We start from the raw sequence: 20526 nt of genomic DNA, 5'->3' as shown, positions 1-20526 counted from the left end.
TCATTATGTCGAGTTTTATTTCATAGAAATTATTATATAAAAAAAATAGTTGAAAGCATGAGTCACTTTAAGCTAGACCACCATGGAAAACCTGGAAGCACTAGACGGCTGTTTCGAACTATTGTGGGACTTCTCAGCAGTGCGCATCCACGATCCCGCCTGGCGAGCGAGATTCGAACCCAGGACCTACCAATTTCGCTCCAGAGCACCTAACCGATAGACCACTGAGCGTGGTCCAACGGTGTTAATGTTTAACTCCAACCGATCCACGAAGTTGAGCAACCGTTCACCAATTGTCTTCAGTGAGTTGATATCTCTATACAGACTTGGTTGAACTCCACTGGTCACTGAGTTCGAATCTCGCGAGGGGGCATCGTGGATGCGCACTGCTGAAGAGTCTTACAATAGGACGAAACGACCGTCCAGTAGTTCCAGGTTTTCCATGGTAGTCTAACTTCAATTGACTCACGCTTTCAACTATGAAGATACTAAATCTCCACAAAACCCCTACTGATTATATGAAAAATAATTTATTTATACTGTAGTGTATGCTACTTATGTTGACAGACATAAGTAGTATGTACTACCAATCGGAAGTAGAATACCTACCATTAGAAGACTAAATTGAGAAGAAACGGAAAGACAACAAACAATAATGAGAATTGAATGAAAGGAAGGAAGATAGATATGAAGCAATCTTAATCTCAAGGTTTAAGGGAAGATAAAGAAGTCAAACAAATGCAACGATAAACATTATAGATCATTTAATTTTAACTAATTATACTATTCCTGATTAACTAACAGACTTTGGTCAACTCTTAGAACCTAAATGCAATAGTAAATATACTTCAGTGGTATACTTTATTCAATAATGATCGTGAATTACATTTTAGAATGTTCTCGTTTCCTTTTCGTTATAACAATTGTTATGTAAGAAGTTGGAACACAATGGAATATTGTATATTGATATTGTTTGTTTGAATTTTCTCATTGATGTGTGTAGGACTGCAAATGGTCAGTCTCTAATTGGTATATGTGCATACTGTGTGTATTGCCTTGATATAGCCTTAATTCACAAGCATTGTGAGCAAAGATGGATTCCACTGCTAGCTACTGATCCATCTTTGCTTATAATTGTATATTGGTGTTGTTTCTTCAATCTTAACTGAGTTATGCATTTGAAATTAGTAGAATATTATAGAACAGTAAAGTTGTTTTGTTAAATCGGTATGTGAACATCTCATTCATAAGGTAGGTTAGTCGAGGATGCGAAATTGTCTATGTCATCAGGTTAAAGGGGAGGGGGGGTGCCACAAAGATCAGAATTTCAAATGGAATGTCGAGTTCCTCAAAATTGTACTTGATTACTTGAGGATTATTCAATATCATGAAATGTAGGTTCATGAGTTGGACTGTGATACCAAAATCACACTTAGATTCATGATCTGACGCTGGAATTTCAACAAATATCATCAAATCACTACCTAGGACTAGATAAATCTAAATACTGGTTGCTTCATAATAACCATTTTAATAAAAAATAATAATCAGGACTCAGTGGCCGAGTGAATAACGCGATGGCGTTTGAAGCGAAAGGTACTGGGTTCGAGTCCTAGAGTCGACATCAACTCTGAGATGTAGGTACATCCAGTTGACGAGTCCCAAATAGGACGAAATGCGCGTCAAACTGGATTCCACTGGTAGCCACTATCCATCTTTGCTTACAATGCTCGTGAATTTAGGCTATATCGAGGCCATACACACAGTATGCACATATACCAATTAGAGACTGATCAGTTGCAGTCCTCAAAACATCAATGAGAAGATTCAAACAAACAATACTAAGTGAATTTCAATCTACTCACTTCTTGTAAAACTTAACAGTGAATAAAAATTTTATTCTCTTCCATGGTAACACACAATACACACTCCAAGTTTGTATTTTTTTCTTCTTTTCTTAAACAGTTTACATGTATACGTGTATATGTAATAAAACAATGATCTGTTTATTGTAAGTTTATACATGGATAATAATTAAAAGAAAAGAAGGCATTAAATGTAAATCGATAGCTTCAATCTAACCACCACCACCACCACTACTACTATTACTGCTACTACCACTACTACTAGTACTACCACCACTACTACTACCACCACCACTACTACTACTATTACTGCTACTACCAATACTACTAGTACTACCACCACCACTACTACTATTACTGCTACTGATAATATAGAAAATAAAATTTTGTAAAATGTATAGTTAATTCTTTGCCAAAAATGGTATTGCGCATATCGTTCTGAAAGTACTGTCTCTCTCTCTCGAACTCCCTCCCTCCCCTCTTTATCTCGCTATATATATATGAATTATCTTTTGTCAGAATATATTCAAAAAAGGTATTCATTTCATATCAGTGTATCTACACATACCTGAGTATAGTTAAGTATTGTATTAGTATGACTTATATTGTAATTCAGTAGTATAATTCATTATATTATTGTTCTAAATTGAAGTTTACTGGTTCCATTATTATTATTATTATCAATTCAATATTATTTTAAGAAAGAAATATAATAAGTTTACATAAATATGCATATACTACTCAAATCATCTTTGAGTATTACTTATATGAGTTGATATGACTAACTACATGAAGTCATCTAATAGGTACCTTAGAGTTATAATACTGTCATCATACTGTCACTCGTAATATGTATTGTTGTAATGATTATCTGATAGGCTTTAGTGATGTCATCATTTTTGTTAATATGAATGAAATGAATCGATTAAATGTATCTAGGTTGAAAGTATAATCTTAAGTATCTTTACTAATATGGTAAATATGATTTTGGCTAAGAAGAGGTTTTCCAAAAGTTCTATGTCTTTTGAAGTCAATCAATCAATCAGCGAGTCAGCTACAACGTAAGATCAGGCATATATATGCATCGGTCCAAGTTGCCATACCTCGTTAGCACAATAAGATGAACACCGAATTCATAAAAATAGTTAATTTAGTGGTGGTCATTTATAAAAGAAAGGTTTTATATAAGGATATAGTTCAGGAAGAAAGACAGATATGAAGCAATTTTAATCCTAAGGTTTAAGGGAAGATAAAGAGTGCATACACCTACGCCATTGTGATCGATTCTGAGCCATGTCACACACAGTCTTCAACCATTGGTTACGATAGTCATGCGGACCCCAACCAAGTAGTCAGTATCTGCCAACATGGCTCAGACTAGAAGTTAGTGACTTCATTCATTGATGCCACGTTTTAGTTTGGCCGCCCCTAACTCTCTTCCAACCATCCCCTACACTAGTCAACATTGCACATCGTGGTAATCGGTGTTCAGGCATACGTAACACGTGGCCCAACCATCTCAGTCGATGAAGATTCATGACCTCATCAACTGATCTACCATCATTCCCTAATACCCTGTATCTAACCTCATTATTGCTTAACCAATGATCCCAGTAGATGCGAGAAATATTTCTAAGACATCTGTGGTCAAATACTAGTAACTTACAAGTATCTTCTACTCTTAATGGCCATGTTTCACAGCCGTACAGTAGAACACAACGAACTGCTGCACAGTATACTCGTCCCTTAATTGATAGACGGATATCTCGTCTTCGCCATAGATGGCGTAAGTTGGCAAAAGCCAAACGAGCTTTTTGAATCCGTGCTGAGATTACGTCAGACACCAACCCATTAGGACTGACCAGACTTCCAAGATAAGTGAAGTTGTCGACGCGTACGACTACTTTACTCCCTATCCTTAGTTCAGGTGTTGACGCAGGCCAGTTCTGGAATAACGATTTACATTTAGATGGGGGAGAAATGCATCTCAAATATCCTGGCATTATTACTCAGTTCTAACAAAAGACTCTGTATTTTTTCAGTGTCTTCACCAAATAGGGATATGTCATCTGCGTATTCTAAGTCGATAAGTGGACTTCCTGGTAGGAGACCACTTCCTGAAAGAGAACAGTACTGGGTTCGAGTCCCAGAGTGATCATCAACTCTGAGATGCAGGTACATCCAGCTGACGACTCCCAAATGGGACGAAACGCACGTCCTGGATTCTAGTGCTAGCCACTATCCATCTTTGCTTATAACTATTTAGTATAGCTTTACTCGTTTGATCGTCTCTCTTTCCATAATCAAAGTCACTTTTCCCCCGGTTTTGTGGATATTATAGTAATTTAACAGTTTGAATTCTTGAGTAAATTGAAGCTATATCGCGAGGCGTGATCGTGAGTGCTCACATCTGAAGAGTTTCATACTAGGACGAAACGGCTATCCAGTGCTTCCAGGTTTTTCATGGTGGTCTAGCTTCAATCGATTCATGAATTATCTTGTTGAAATTTCTTAAACATTGATATACAACTAATAAATGTTTAAATGCCAAGAAGTATTGAATAACTGAATCATATGACGCGTCTCTCTTTCTTTCTCTTTATATATATATTATATATATAGAGAGGGGTAAAGGTAATCATAGTAATACATATTACCATATACATTCTCCTAAGAAACAGATTTCACAAATGCGGGCACCAGCACTTTTTCTTCTTTCAATCAAATATTTCTTAAGATTAGCTACTTTTTGTCATAAAACTTTACGATTATATTCTTTCATTTATATTATGGAATTCATTGAAAGAAACATTTGTGAGAAAAGCAAACAAACAAACGAAAAACTCAATTATGATGAACTTATACTACTTATTTTTTAGAAAACAGTAGTAAATTTATGAAACATTTTTTTATTTGAACCCAGGACCTACCAGTTTCCAGCCAGAGTCCTTAACCGATAGACCACTGAGCCGGCTGGAATCCAACGGTGTTAATGTCTAACTTCAACCGATCCACGAAATTGAGCAACCATTAACCAATGTCATCAGTGAGGTGATATCTCCCAACAGACCTGGTTGAACTCCACTGGTCACTGCTTCCCACTAGAACTCCAGGTTCGAATATCGCGAGTGCGGTATCGTCGATGGGCACTGTTGAGGAAGCCCATGAAATGACGAAACGGCAGTCCAGTGCTTCTAGGTTTTCCTTAGTGGTCTAGCTTCAATCAACTCATGATTTCAACTTTGAAAAATACTGAAATCTCCACAAATCCCCTTCTGATTTTTTGGTTTGCTTTTCTTTCTTTCTTTGTTTTTAATAGAATCTTGGTCATATGTTAAAAAAATTTATTAAACCAAATCAACCAGAAATGAATCGTCAATTTGAATTTATTTTACAAAGATTAAATTCATGTAAGTTTTAGTAAATAGAAATTGTTTAAATAAACTGAGAGTTTAATATGGATAGTGGTTAGCAGTGGAATCGAGTTTGACGCGCGTTTTATCCTATTTGGGACTCGTCAACTGGATATACTTGCATCTCAGAGTTGATGTTCACTCTAGGACTCGAACGCAGTACTGTTCGCTTCAAACGCTATTGTGTTATCCACTCAAACAAACAATACTAAGTGAATTTAAACTTCACTCCATTGCAAATGCAATTGGCTATCAGGACTCAGTAGTTAAGTGGATAATGCGATAACTCTTTGATGCAGGTACATCCAGTTGACGAGTCCCAAATAGGACAAAAGTCGTGTCCTCGATTTCACTGCTAGCCACTATCCATCTTTGCTTACAATGCTTGTGAATTAAGACCATATTGAAGCAACACGCACACTATGCACATATGCCAATAAGAGACTGACCACTTGAAGTTCTACAAACATCAATGGGAAGATTCAAACAAGTAGTACTAAGTGAATTTAAAATGAGAGTTTGTTCAACATTTTCACCAATTTTTGTCATTATTTCGTTCATTTAGATAATACTTACTTACACCTGTTGCCCCATCGTAGAGAAGTCTGTAGCTCTTCTAGCGTTACTGCCGGTCACGAACTCGGGTATAGGAGGAGGGTTAGGCATGAGATCAGCAACCCCATCCTGTAGAAAACAACCTTGGTTTCAAGTCTCTCAATTTTTATTGTTAAACCAACACATGATGATCAGTCAGTAAAACAGTTATAAACATCATAGAATTGGGTATCAATGTTCACTGGTTCAAATAACAGCATTTAATGTTGGTATTAACGATAGGATAGTAACGTTTAATTAAAATCAAAAGAGCTGATATAGTAACAACAGCAATGTAAATCGGAAACTGTTAAACCGAAATTGAGTTGATGTTATCAGTTGGTCTATGAACAGAGAATAGGTCATAGCATAGAATCGAACTAGATCATAGTCTACATCTTTCATCACAAATTATTTAGTTAGTTAGTTAACCGTGATAAAGTAATTTGGAGAAGGCGATTGACTTTTCAAGAATAGAGGATAGCTCCAGTAAAGGTTTGAGAGATTGTGGCACTTAAAAAAGCAAAACAAACGGATAAGTTAACAGTCAACTTTGCTACAATTTGTGCTATCATCAGAGCTATCCCTCCAGTTTGCATTAAACCTACTGGCCCCTCTTAGAGATAGTCCAGTCAGGTATCAAAACGAACGATATGTTTTTTCAGTCGTGCACATAAATCTTTTCGATAAGCCTTGCGAAAAGTCCTTATTCATAACCAAGGATGAGACTACACCGATCTCTATCAGTTCCAGCAGAGTGAGGTGGGCCCGATCTTCACCTAGGTGCTAAGTTGTATATTCTAATTTCAGTAATAAACCGGAGTGAAATTTGGATATTTGAGATTTTTCAAGTCCATTTCTTTCCTTAAAAATTTGAATCACTGTTCATTTTGTTTTCTTCTCCTCCTATTTATTATATTTGTAGCTGAACAACCACCTTTAGTAGACTCAGATGATGATATTGATGATGACGATGACGAGGTCAGTTGATGAATTTGAGAATAATCACAAGTCGAACTATTCCAAATTTTCTTGTCTAATCTACTCATTACAAAAGTTAAATGATTTGAAGTCCTATTTGGGACCCGTCAGCTGGATGTACCTGGATCTCAGAGTTGATGTTCACTCTCGAATTTGAACTTTACCCAATTGTACAAGTAGGTGGATATCAGGATTCTGTATCTAAGTGGATAACACCGGTGGCGTTTGAAGTGAAAGATACTGCGTTCGAGTCCCAGAGTGAACATCAACTCTGAGTTGCAGGTAAATCCAGCTGACTAGTCGCAAATAAGACGAAACGCGAGTCCTGGATTCCACTGCTAGCCACTAGCCATCTTGACTTATAATTTCAAAACACTGTTTCAAGGTTGAGAAAATTGTTTTATGTGTTATACTACTAATCAGTAGGCAGCTTCATCTTGGAGTAAATACTGTAATCATTTGTGTGTTTATTAGAAACAAGCCTATTTTGGTAGGTTTTAATTGTTTCCAGCCTCAAGTATGACAGTCCTCAGTATTATTAGGGAAGATTACTCCAGCTCATTTTAAGAAATGGTCACTCTAACTACTTTTTGATTGGGCGTAAGGCAAATAGAGTAACCTGCAACTTAATGACGTTTTGTTGTAATGAAAATAGTTACAGCAGATTGAACTTCATGCATTACTCACCGAAATTCTAAAAAAGTAGTATAAATGTTCCCTATAATTCCTTCCGATTTCGGCAGTTTACCAGTGAGGTATCCATTTCTTTTGTTCATAATATCAGTGAAATGCCTTGAAAGTCACTCTCGGTTTTGTGTTCATTAAATTATGACTTATTATAAGTGATGATGCTTCAGAAAAAATGGGAGCTGTAAGGATGGCTCGTTGGCAAACTCAAGGAAGCCTTGAGAAGCCCAGAAAGACCTGAAGACATTCCATCCAATCACCGTTAGAGGGACATTCTAGAATATCGACTTGTAGCTCCCCTATTGGATGAATAAGAAGGATCCTCTATGTGCCTACGGGCTGTCGTAAATGATGATTTAATTTCAGCCAATAACGATAAATATATGAGATTTTTGTACTATATTTGACACTGTGTTGGTAATAACATTCCCACTTACTAGTCTTCTCTCTTGCGACGTTGCGGGTTCGATCGTTGAAGTAGTCTAGTAGTACGCGGCATAGCAAGCATGAAAAGCTCTAGATATAACAGGAGCTTAAGAGAATCTTCTCTACTCTGTATAGCTTTGACGTTTTTCAGCTGTTGATCAATTTTCAGCAACTGTGAGATGATTTTTGTTTATAACTTTTTAATCTCACATAGTTCACTTGAATCATGCAAAATGATCATCGGAAAGCTTGAAAGATTGCTCCATTTCGATGTTTTCCCTCATCTAAGTAGTCAATGATCAATTTTTAAATCCGGTTTCTATTCCTATTACCTTTTCAGAATTGTATCATGTATTATATGCTCATATACTTTATTTAGGAGGATGCATCAATATTAGAAGGTGATCTCGATCGACAAGACTTACCTCCTCCAGATCAAAATGATTTATTGTTATTAACTGGTTCACAGAATATTCAACATGATCCAAATATATGGGTTGGTGAAGGTTTATTAAAGCATGATTATGCCATGGAAACAGTAATGAAAAACGATAATAACAATTGTATTGATTGGTGTAAACCATCATGGAATAGAGATAATGAAATAAGATTGTCCAATAATAGTTTTCGAAATGATTTACCTCTTCAACGACCTACAACACCTAGTCAACGTTCTGCTCGTAATTCAATATCGGAAAATCATCCGTCAACAGGCAGTAGAAATCAATTGTATGTACCATTTTACAAGTATACTTATATATACTAACAGACGTAACAACATCCATTCATAACGATGTTATAGTTGTTCGATGATGGCGAGACTATAATTTATGGACGAGCCAATCAGAAGCGTTTTTGAGGGATTTCATGTTCACGGCGCCAATTTCAGTGTCTGATGCTCATGTACTATCGGTTTACAGAGAATTTTAGAGACGACTTGACAATTAAGCGGCTAAAACAAATGACACTACTAAGAAGTTCCTTTATTTTTGATTGTGGTAATTAAGTGACTTATAGACGTTGTGCAGACTACCGTGATGTTGTCCTTCGATGTAATATATGTTGAAGGAAGACGTTTGCTAGAATAGGAACCATTATCGCTCGATGCAGATTAAGACTAAGGCATATTATAACAATTGCCGCAAACTGTATAATAAAAGCACCAGTATTACTGGCTGCAATAATGGCAGATGTTACTGAAGCTTCGGCTGTTCAGTGGTATGAGTGTTGTGGGGACATATACACAATAAAAATGATAAACTTACACAACCGTAGTACACACAAACAATAATGAAGTTATGTGGTCGAGGCTGAGAGGGTTTTTATGACCTTATTATCGTTCCAGAGATCAAATATTATGGAGCCATATGGATGAGTTCCTCTACCTTATGCATTACGATTTTGGAACTTTTGAACCTTTTTCTAACCTTGACAAGTTTTTGGACCATATAAGAGGAATGTATCCACTTTAATTATTTGGTTTTGTAGAATATATTTTTACTGTATGCTGACTGTTTACTGATTGGCTAACATTTCTCAAGGTCACTTAAGATTCGTTCAAAGGTCGTCTAGAAAGTTTAGTCTCGCCGAATTACAGTAGGATATGATGCGACAATAATCATAATTCTTCGAGATCAGGGATGAGTTTAACTGATATTTCACATTTAAAACGACTTCCATGGAAGACCATCTATGATCTTTCTCATTACGTTCAATATTATTAGTATGAAAGAAACAATTAACTGTAAATAGGCTAAGCCGAAGGGGTTCTACAAGATTGTAATCGTTAAGAGTTTTTAGAAGTGGTGTGCAAAAAAGACATCTTTGTCTCGTATCTAAATGACATAGTAAAACAAAGCCAAGACTTTGGTACTGGAATATGTATTTAATTGTACTGTCATATAAAAATCCATTTCAGCTGTTTTAATCATTCCTTAAAAGTTTTGGACATTTCCTCACATTAAAAGTGCTTGTTCAGTCAACTGCTCTACTCCAGTTTAGGAGTTTTTCCACAAAAAAAACATTTACTACTAATCTGACGTAGCTTGTTCCTTCGAAGTATGTTAAACAGTTAAAGCTAGAGGGAAAAAAACTTTCTCCGACCTAAATTTCTTGTTAATTAGTACTCGTTATCGAAGTTTGTCTGAATTCCTGAGTGAACTAAAGAGACTCACCTTGTGATATTCGAAAGGGTGTTTATGATAATTGGAAGTATTCGAATTTATGTGCTTCTTAAGAATTCCCAAAATAGTGCAAATTAAGGCAGGTAGAATTTGCAACCGGCATTCAATCAAGTACAAATCAATCATCACTTAGTACAAATACCACAGTGTTATCTGGATTCATTGTTTAAAACCTTACAACCAAGCTAATCAAGTCGTGATTGACTTTTTTTAACGTCATTAACACAGTATGTTAGTGATTACGGTGAGAAATTTTCTATAAAATTTCATTGACTTTGGTACTAGTGACTGGTATACTTCACTACACTACCCTCTGTTTTACATGGTTTGTCTAACGAGGCCTTTAAAAATCGAATTTACTTGTGAGTTAATGGTATTCAGTCAGAGATTCCTTCAATGAATTACTCGTGTATGTTCGGACCGACGGGAGAACGATCCTGATGTCAGACATAAGGCAATAGGTAAGCATGCTAGATCGATTAATGAAGTAATGAGTCTTTGTCAATTGAGATGCGTGCAAAAAGTATAACGTATGCCCAATTACGGAGAACTTCGGTGCGTGAAGTGTGCTGGTGTTGTAGTAAGTTGAAAGAAAGCTAGGAATGGCTACATCACAACTTGCATCAGAACATAAAGCCGATTACAGATGATGTGATCTATGTTGATTGATGCAGTCCATCTATGGGGTCATGTGCAATAATCGAGATTATGAAAGAAAACTTCAAATGTTTTCCAAACATCTGTAGTTTCTGAGAAATCACATACAGCAAGATTTGTTCTGTGTTAGCATAAAGTCTCTTAACAAGGGAGAAGTTAGACCATACTTCATGTTCTGAATAATCCCATTGGATAGTTCATTCTTTTGTTGAACCAATCACTAAACGTTCATCATTGGAATGTTTTCGATTTCGTCATTTTGAAATAGTTCAAAATGTAATCAAAAAGTTGTTTTTTTTCCTCAGCTCTGTTGAGCACAGGATAATAATGAGGGTATTTTTACAGTAAAGATCATGAGTCAATTGAAGCTAGACCACCGTGGAAAACCTGGTAGCACTGAACGGCCGTTTCATCCTATTGTGGGTCTCTTCAACAGTGCGCATCTAGGATCCCGCCTCGCGGGATTCGAACCCAGGACCTACCAGTCTCGCGCCAGATCACTTGACCGATAGACCAGTGAGCTGGAGTCCAGCGGTGTTAATGTCTAACCTGGAGTTCTAGTAAGAAGTCATGGCCAATGGAGCTAATCCATGTCAGGTGAAGTTTGAGATGATAGATTGGTAATTTGCAAATTAACTATTTTGAAGTTAGACATTAACATCGTTGGATGCCGACTCAGTAGTCTATCGGTTAAGTGCTCTGGCATGAGACTGGTAGGTCCTGCGTTCGAATTCCGTGATGCGGGATCGTGGTTGCACACTGCTGAGGAGTCCCACAATAGGACAGAACGGCCATCCAGTGCTTCCAGGTTTTCCATGGTGGTCTACCTTCCCATTGACTCCATGATTCTTTACTATAAAATTACTAAAATCTCCACAAAACCCCCCTTGTGATAATGAGGGTATTTGTTGTTGATTTGAGTTGTTCAACTAAGACCATTAATTTTCGTGGTATAACCTGATCATTTTTCCATGTTTCGTTTGTTTATTTCAGATACGATTCTACTTCAATAAATCATGAATACGAAGAAAATTGTAATCAACTTAATCTACGTGACAGTTTAGCAACAATTACACAAAGTTTTGCTGATGGTAGGTCATATTAAAATGACTAAATATATCGTCTATGGTTAAGATTTTCGAATTCCAGTCACTTGGTCTCAAGTTCGGAGCTCCTTCCATTTACTTTTGTTTTAAGAACTAGACGTTATCATTAGCCATTACACTTAGAGTGGGGTTTTACTCAAGTAAATGATGAATTAACTAAATCTACTTTTTTTCAACCCCGATTGTTGCTGCTACCTTATCGTAGTGGTCGAGCTTGCCTATCGTGATAAACCAATCGAGCTATACTGGCTGAAGCAATCAGTCCTCAACGTCCTACCATAACAGACAGGTCGGCTAAAGAACGGTAATACTAAAGGTAGCAAACCCAAGGTCCGAGGGTGAAATCGTACTGTCTATTGTACAGAGGTGTGACTGCAGTAAGGTGTTTCCTTCAGAGAACCAGCATGACAGCGATGCTGTCTTTTCATAAGGAGTGGTGGAGTTAGAAAAGATTGACTCTATAAATGTATACATTACCTTATCCCACGGATTTCGATATCTGTTGGTAAGGTCTCAACAAGTATAGAGCTAACACGAAAGTAACTCACATAAAGGTCATGTGTGACTGACCCTGAGCAATTATCCTTTGGAGATTGCGGTCACGCTTTAACTTTAACCCAATATCCTTTTCAGGTACCTCTAGAAGAACCCTTTCAGGGTGTAGGCAACAGGGAAGTGAAAACCGCTCTTATACCTTAAAAACACTCAAGATCAACTGTGCTAGACCAACTAACTCTTAAAAAGTGCAGTAAATATGTTCAAATGGCAATAAGAACTAAACATACTCACCAAAATTTACACATAAGAGTTGTTCATTCTGATAAATATTTTATCCTACATGGTGTCGTTAAAAACGTATCATTTTCCGTTTGTTTAGAGTAAACAGTTAACGAAATGATTCTATTACTGACGTGTGGAATACTAGATACTGTCATATTGTCTCATTTATGTAATTCACAGATCGGTTAATGCAGTATGGACATCTATATAGTAAAATCCTGTAAAAAGTAATTTGCGGTAATTTTGCGTCCTTCTAACTGAATCGTTTAATTTGAGCGACACCCCTAAAAGAATCCATTTGAGCTACAAATCGATTTCCATGGTTTCATAAAAAAATCATTTATACATGTATCTGTAACCCGATCAATGATCTAAATATATAATGTCCTCATGAATGAATTACATTTTGTAGCAGAAATAATTTGTTATGGAATTAATAGAACCAACTATTAACCTTCAAAAACTATTACGCTAAATAATACCAATTTTTACATATTTCCCGATAGATTATTGACTGATCATCAGGGTTTTACTTACTTACTTTACATACGCCTATAACCCGTCACGGAGAAGCATAGGTCGCCCACCAACACTCTTTATCCAACCCTGTCCTGAGAATTCCTTTCCAGCTGATTCCAGTTGCTAATCATCCTTTTCATATCTGCTTGCATTTCCTGAAGTAGTGTGTTCTTCGATCTTCCTCTTTTCCGTTTCCCTTCAAGATTCCAAGTTAGGGCATGTCTCGTGATGCAGTTTGATGATTTCTGTAATATGTGTCCTATCCACTTCAAACGTCTTTTCCTAATTTCCTAATCATCTGGAAGCTGGTTTGTCCTCTTCAACAGTAAGTTGCCGCTGATGATATCCGGTCAGTGGATCTTGAATATCTTGCATAGACACCTATTTATAAATACTTGTATCTTCTTGATGATGGTTATAGTAGCTCTCGAAGTTTCAGCTCCGTACAGTGGGATTATCTTGGTGTTCGTAATGAAGATTGTGACTTTGATATTAGCTGACAGTTGTTGTGAGTTCCATATGTTTTTCAACTATAGGAATGCTGTCTTTGATTTGCCAACCCTCGTCTTTACGTCTGCATCCGATCCTCCTTATTCATCAATGATACTTCTCAGGTACATGAAAGATTTCACCTCTTCCAGAGTTCCTCCATCAAGTATCATTGTATTGGTGTTCTTTGTGTTATATTTGAAGATGATGCTTTTTCCTTTGCGTATACTGAAGTCTATTGATGCAGAAGTTTCTGCTACACCATCAGGGTAACCACTGTCTTATAAAAAAGGGAGATGTATAAAATTTGTAAAGTAACTTTGTGTGACTCAAGTGCTCTGATGCGAGACTGCTAGGTCCTGGGTTTGAATCTCGCTCGCTAGGCGGGATCTTTGATGTGCACTGCTGAGGAGTCCCATAATAGGACGAAAAGGCCGTCCAGTGCGCCCAAATTTTTCATGGTGCTCTATCTTCAATTGACTCATGATTTCAACTATGAAAATATTGAAATATCCACAAAAATACCCCTTCTGATCTAAAATCACTTTTGTTAAATACTGTTGTGTAGTCACATCACAATCATCTTGTACTTATTCATTAGAGATATATTGATCGTTTAAATCTTTCTATTTTTCATTTAAACCATAGAAACAACACCAAGATGTACAACCCCTAATGAAAAATTACCATCATCTAATAATAATCATTATACAATAAAAGAATATTCAACCACAAAATTAGATGGAACAAAAATTAAAAAAATTCTTATTAATCGACAAGAAGGTCAAGGTATATTTCAAAGTCGACCAAAGCTTTTACGTACACCAGATTCTTCACCACCAGGGAATAAAAAGTTCTCCCAAAATAATAATACTCGATCTATGAATGATGTTGATCATGAAGATGATGATTCAACTAGTCGGACAAATGCAAGACATTCACCAGATTCAACGGTATCAAGTAGTACACATTATAAATATGATAAGTCAATAGGTGATAATAATCTACTATTACAATATTCTGATAATAAAAATAAACAAAGATGTAAGTTTTTCATCACTTCATAATTATCAGGGTTTCTTAGGGAGGTTTTAGTAGATTTATATAGTTGAAATCATGAGTCAATTGAAGTTAGACCACCATGGAAAACGAGGAAGTACTGGACGTCCGTTTCGCCTTATTGTGGGACTCCTCAGCCAGTGCGCATCCACGATCCCGTCTCGCGAGATTTGAACTCAGGACCTATCTGCTGAGGAGTCTCACAATGAGATAAAATGGCCGTCCAGTGCTTTCATGTTTTTCATGGTGGTCTATGTTATATCTAGAGCTTTGATTCTTACTATGCCGCATACTACTAGACTACTTGAACGATCGAACCCGCAACGTCGCAAGAGAGAAGATGGAAGACTAGTAGGTAGGAATATTATTCCCCAAAACAGTGTCAAAATATAGTACAGAAATCTCATGTATTTATAGCTATTGGCTGAATGTGAATCATCATTTCGGACAACCATTAGGCACATTGGGGGTCATTCTTATCCACTTAATAGGGAAGCTACACGTTGACATTCTAAAAATATTCTCATAGCAGTCATTGGATGGAATGTCTTCGGCTCTTTTTGGGCTTCTTGAGGCTTCCTAGAGTTTATCAACGAGTCATCCTTACAGTCTAGCTTCGATTAACTCATGATTTCAACCTCATAATGAGTCAAGATAATTTATTTAATGAAGTAGAAGTATATGTAGTCTATTTTTTTCATATTGTTCCTATATCATTAACTACATTGAGTTCATCTTTCAGTGTGTACATGAAGTTATTATCAAAATTAGTCTTTTGGTGATGATCGAATTGTGTCCGTCAAGCTGAATTATAGTCGTTAACCTAATTGATTTGACATTTGGATTTACTATGTCCAGATATCTGAATCCTCCTTTGAATATCTTCAACCATCTTATAGTTGTGTATATGTATTGACGGTCAAGTAACCACGTAGTCACAGTGACAATAATAGTGTTCACAAAGATATTTAAAAAGGGATTAAGTTGTTACTGTTCAAATAAGTCGAAACTGATTGTAGGAGAGTTGCTATACGGTAATGAAGTTAGTTGTTTGTTGGTTAGTTATTTTAGTAAACTAGAACTTGATACAAATGAGTATCGATCCCAGTTTTCACATCTTAAAATAGCACAACAAGTAAAAGATTGATACAAAACTAATAGAATATGGGAAAGATTTCGGGTAAATGATGTCAAGAAGGATCAGAGAACTAAACGGCAAACCTCGTAATGCAAAAAAAAATGGAAAGTTCCGAATGACAATTACCTTCAGTGTTAGAGACAGTTATGAAATGAATTCAACTACAGCATTGTGACTGGTGTTAAACCATATTATAATCGATAATCAGAAAATTGCTACAGATTACGACTATATCGTGGGAACTAGTCGATTCGTATGCCACTGTACATTTGGATAGATGTTAGGTAGGAATCTATATGACATGTTTTAATCACCTCAATCGATAATGATATACAGTCTGAACACTTGAATACCCAATTAACAGATAGACGACTATCGTAAAACAAAGTTTGTGCAAATTGGTGAACATCAAGAAATGTTAAATAACCTACTACAAGTAGATTGATCTAAAACTAGGCTTCGTAATAGTTTGTACTCATCTGAAAAGTGTATCTTCAATCTTGGGACAACTGGTGTTTATTATAAGATCTCTACACTTGTCGCTCAGTATCATAGTTAAAGACTTTGCTACTTGCCTATTCGGTTATCGACTGATGCTTTATCATAATGAGATGTTTACAACAATTAATCATTTGACAGTAACAATAAAGACATTTATCTAGTTGTTAGTGATGATTGAGTTCAATCGACTGAGTTACATTATGATCAACAGTTTGATTGATTAAAGACTGTACTTTGTTTGTTATTACATCATTGAAGGTAATTAGTAGGAAGTCCTGGATCAACACAAACAATCCAAATTTGTTATAGCATAGATTTTTAGACAAAAATGTTAACTCATTAAACAATGCGATGAGACTATAATTTATGGACGACCTTTGAGTGACGCTAAACTGGCTTTGAGAGTGTCCACCTAATAACTAAGACTAAATGAGGGTTATAAACCAGTGTGTGAGGAATTAGAATTATGACTTACAGTTGATGGTTAAGGTTAGAAATTAGATTTAAGGTTTCCATTACGAAATGACGTCAGCTATAATGCCAAACTCTATTTCGTGGATTGGTTAAAGTTAGACATTAACACCGTTGGATGCCGGCTCGGTGATCTATCGGTTACGTGCTCTGGTGCGAGACTGGTGGGTTCTGAGTTCGAATCTCGCGGGACGGGATCGTGGATGCGCCCTGCTAAGGAGTTCCACAATAGGACGAATCGGCCATCCAGTGCTTCCAGGTTTTCCTTGGTGGTCTATCTTCAATTGACTCATGATTTCAACTACGAACAAAACTCTATTTATTCAAATGGATGAATGAATTCCGCGTCAAAATCCAAGACTTGTTATCTTATACCTGATTGGTTCATCCATACAATATAGTTTCGTCAACAACTTATTTTGACATTGAATAACTTTACTAACATTTACCATTGCACTATATTAAAAAAATTACGTAGCATATTCTATACTACTTTCTTTTTCGTTTCCATAGTAACTAAGACTAATTCAACATTCAATGGAAACCGATCTCTTCAATTTGTTGAGTAAACAATGAACCAAAAAGAACCCCAACGTTCGCATTTCCATTCAATATTGATTGAACAATCGCTTTTGTTTATATGTACTAGAAAGAATAACATCATAAGTAGTTTTGTTTAAACCTAATTGAATAGTTTTGAATAATCATTCATCATTGAAATAATGAATAGAATAATTGAATAGTTTTTTTTGTGAAAAGAATGATGGTTATTTTTTAATTTGAATAAAAGCATTTAATGTAAATATCAGTTAGGTTTTCTCTATTTGAATATACTTATTTTTTTCTTCTGTTGAGCTTCTTTGATACTTACTTACTTACGCCTGTTATCCCCAATGGAGCATAGGTCACCGATCAGTGCATTCTACAACCCACTTAGTCTTGGGCCTTCCTTTCTAGTTCTATCCAGTTGTTGTTCATTATTCTCATATCTGTTTCCATTCCTCGGCACAATGTGTTCTTTGATCTTCCTCTTCTCCTTTGGCCTTCAGGATTCCACGTAAGGGCCTGGTCTTGTGACGCGGTTACCTGCCTTTCCAAATGTGTGTTCTATCCACCTACAGCAGCTCTTCCTGATTTCTTCCTCCGCCCAAATCTGGTTTGTTGTTGCCCACAGTAGGTTGTTGTTGATAGTGTCTGGCCAACGGATCCGAAGTATCTTGCATAGACAACTGTTAATGAACACTTGTATCTTCTGGATGATGGCTTTCGTAGTTCTCCAGATTTCCGCCCCATACAGTAGAACTGTCTTGAAGTTCTTTGATAATATAGAAAAAACGATTCTGGTATATTTCAAGTATTTTAATGGATATGATTAGATGATTGTATACTTTAACATTCCATAGTATAGAAAAACATCATGATTTTTATAGGATCGACTGAGGTCATAGTATTATTTTTTCTTCACGATTGATGGATTAGTAACTAGTGAAATATCTGCAAATATCAGAGAAATCTAGCAGACATTTGTTTATATATCTGGTATGTATTGTAATCATTATGTACAAACGCCTATTTGAGTAATCTATACTATTTGGAAATGTACTTCGTACTAGTCCTAATCTTTCCTATTACTGTTTATATTCTCACTACTTCTACCATTATGAGATTTGAATCGACAACTGTATCTCTGTGCTGATGTGGTATGGCAACTTGAACTGATGTACGTACGTAGGAAGTTCTACGTTGTGACTGATTGACTGAGTTCTGAACTATGCTTAGTGAATATGAAAATGTAATGTTTTGAAAAAAGATGTGTTCCTGAGGTAACGTGTGCAACGGACGAGTGAGAAATACTGATTTGTGATATAAAATTCCTACTCAGACCTTACATTGTAACGTCTATTATTATGTCAGGTCTGCATGGTTTGTCCTAGATTTCGAACAAAACAGTTTTTTCTTTCATATAATAAGTCACGCTTGATTGAAACAAGTTGACTCATTTGTCTGCTCCCCTTCGCTTTCCAACTTCTCATTCCTAATGTCTGTTGGAACAAATGAGTGCCTGAAATAAATTCATTAACGCCAACACACAGACGGGAATCGCCTAGATAATTTACAGAGTTAGACGGGAAATTCATGTTCCTAAAGTACCCTTACGTTCATCCAAATTGCAGTCAGACTAAACAACTACTGAAATATCATTCATGAAGTACTGAACATAGTACTTGAGACGTCTGTAGTGAATGACCACATACTTACCTTTGTAGTGTTTCATTCAAGAAGAGAGTTAATTGTGGCTGCACCAAAACCTTACAAGTAATTATTATCGAAGTTAAGCAGTTTTTTTGACAGAAACGCAGGGCCTTTAGATCGTCAAGGCGCCTCTTTGTTAGAAAAATTAAGAAAACGAGTTTTTTTTTCCTTTTGACACCATTTTGAATTTTTTCTGAGCTCCAATCATTCCCATCTGATAATTGTTCGTCTTTTGTCGGTACCACTACGTAACTCTAAATACAAATCCTACTTCCTAGAATTTCCGTAATGATCATATAAATACAGTGCGTTCTCAATTAGTCGATAATAAACACAATTACTCTCCACACTAGGCACCTCATACGTCAATGAGGTACAGAATATCAAATGACTGTGATAAATCATTATTCAGTATACACTTCAAAAACATAAAATTGAAATTTAAAAAGCTGTGATTAGATAATTCCTGTTGTTTGGTTCAGAAACAGCATAAATGGTCCAATAAGATAATGAGGATTATGTACACTCATCGACCGTAATGTTCATTATCGCTATTAACACAGCTGTTCGTTGTAAATGCAGAATAACGCCCATTTATTATTTTAAGACAACATTGCTATGTAGACAAAAGGAGGAAAGTGCGACTGCAGGCGAAAATTTATTTATTCACAAACCACTGATTAATACATTAAAAGTGATATTAAAATATATACTTCTTCAGAAGTCCAGTCGATGGATAAACTTATATACATCAAATGAACAGTAGTTGACAAATCATTACTCAATGTGTATAGTCTATAATCTAGTCCATGGCATATATTCTGCCCATCTTTTTCTCTGTTCTTGAATCTCCGTGATTGGTCTGTCCTCTTTGTCCTTTATCGGTCTCTCTTATTTATTATGTTTCCCTGCTAGTTTCTTCGTTGTGTCATATGGTTGTCTCACCTTTTTTTCTCCTAAAACTTTTCCTGCTGTCGTTGCTAGTTCTCCCACGTATTTATGCTTGTCGGCTCTAATGCTCCTCTTCACTTGCTTGCTCGATTCTGTGTACTCAGCTTGTGCCTAGACCTTTTCTGTTCTTGTTCGGCTGTTGCTAATCGCTGTCCTTTTGTTCTTTCCTCCCTAAATCTTGTCTAAGGTTTCGATAGAGATCTATTCCTTATTATGATGCTTGTTGCAGTTCAGAACTTCCTGACAAGTTGAAACCAACTCTACGTTGATACCTTTCCAACTGTCCTAATTCGTAGTTTCTTCTTCTTTCAGTGGATCCTGTAAGGCTTGAAACCTATTGTTGAAATTTACCTTGAATTGGTTGAGTTTGTTGGTACCTCGAAAGAAGGATGTATTGAATCTTTGTACTTCTATTTCCCCCTTTGTCAAGTTTTTGTTCAGCTTCACTTTCAT

General features: G+C 36.2%; 1 protein-coding gene across 1 annotated transcript in view; it reads left to right on the top strand.

The window, feature by feature from the left end:
• Smp_157960 (hypothetical protein) overlaps positions 1 to 17717 on the top strand; it is a gene marked incomplete at its 5' end in the record, with an annotated part of 21628 nt that extends 3911 nt beyond the window's left edge. The window contains 5 exons of the mRNA XM_018796411.1: positions 6798 to 6853; positions 8346 to 8695; positions 11800 to 11897; positions 14349 to 14744; positions 17383 to 17717. Of these exons, the coding sequence (XP_018650626.1) occupies positions 6798 to 6853; positions 8346 to 8695; positions 11800 to 11897; positions 14349 to 14744; positions 17383 to 17438 (956 nt within the window). The 3' untranslated portion in view covers positions 17439 to 17717. The remainder of the gene's footprint in view (positions 1 to 6797; positions 6854 to 8345; positions 8696 to 11799; positions 11898 to 14348; positions 14745 to 17382) is intronic.
• Positions 17718 to 20526: the final 2809 nt, after the last annotated feature.

Source organism: Schistosoma mansoni, chromosome 2, assembly GCF_000237925.1.
Source record: "Schistosoma mansoni strain Puerto Rico chromosome 2, complete genome".
NCBI lineage: Eukaryota > Metazoa > Platyhelminthes > Trematoda > Strigeidida > Schistosomatidae > Schistosoma > Schistosoma mansoni.
The sequence above is the reverse complement of the archived record's forward strand: the minus strand, read 5'-3'. Positions and strand labels throughout refer to the sequence as shown.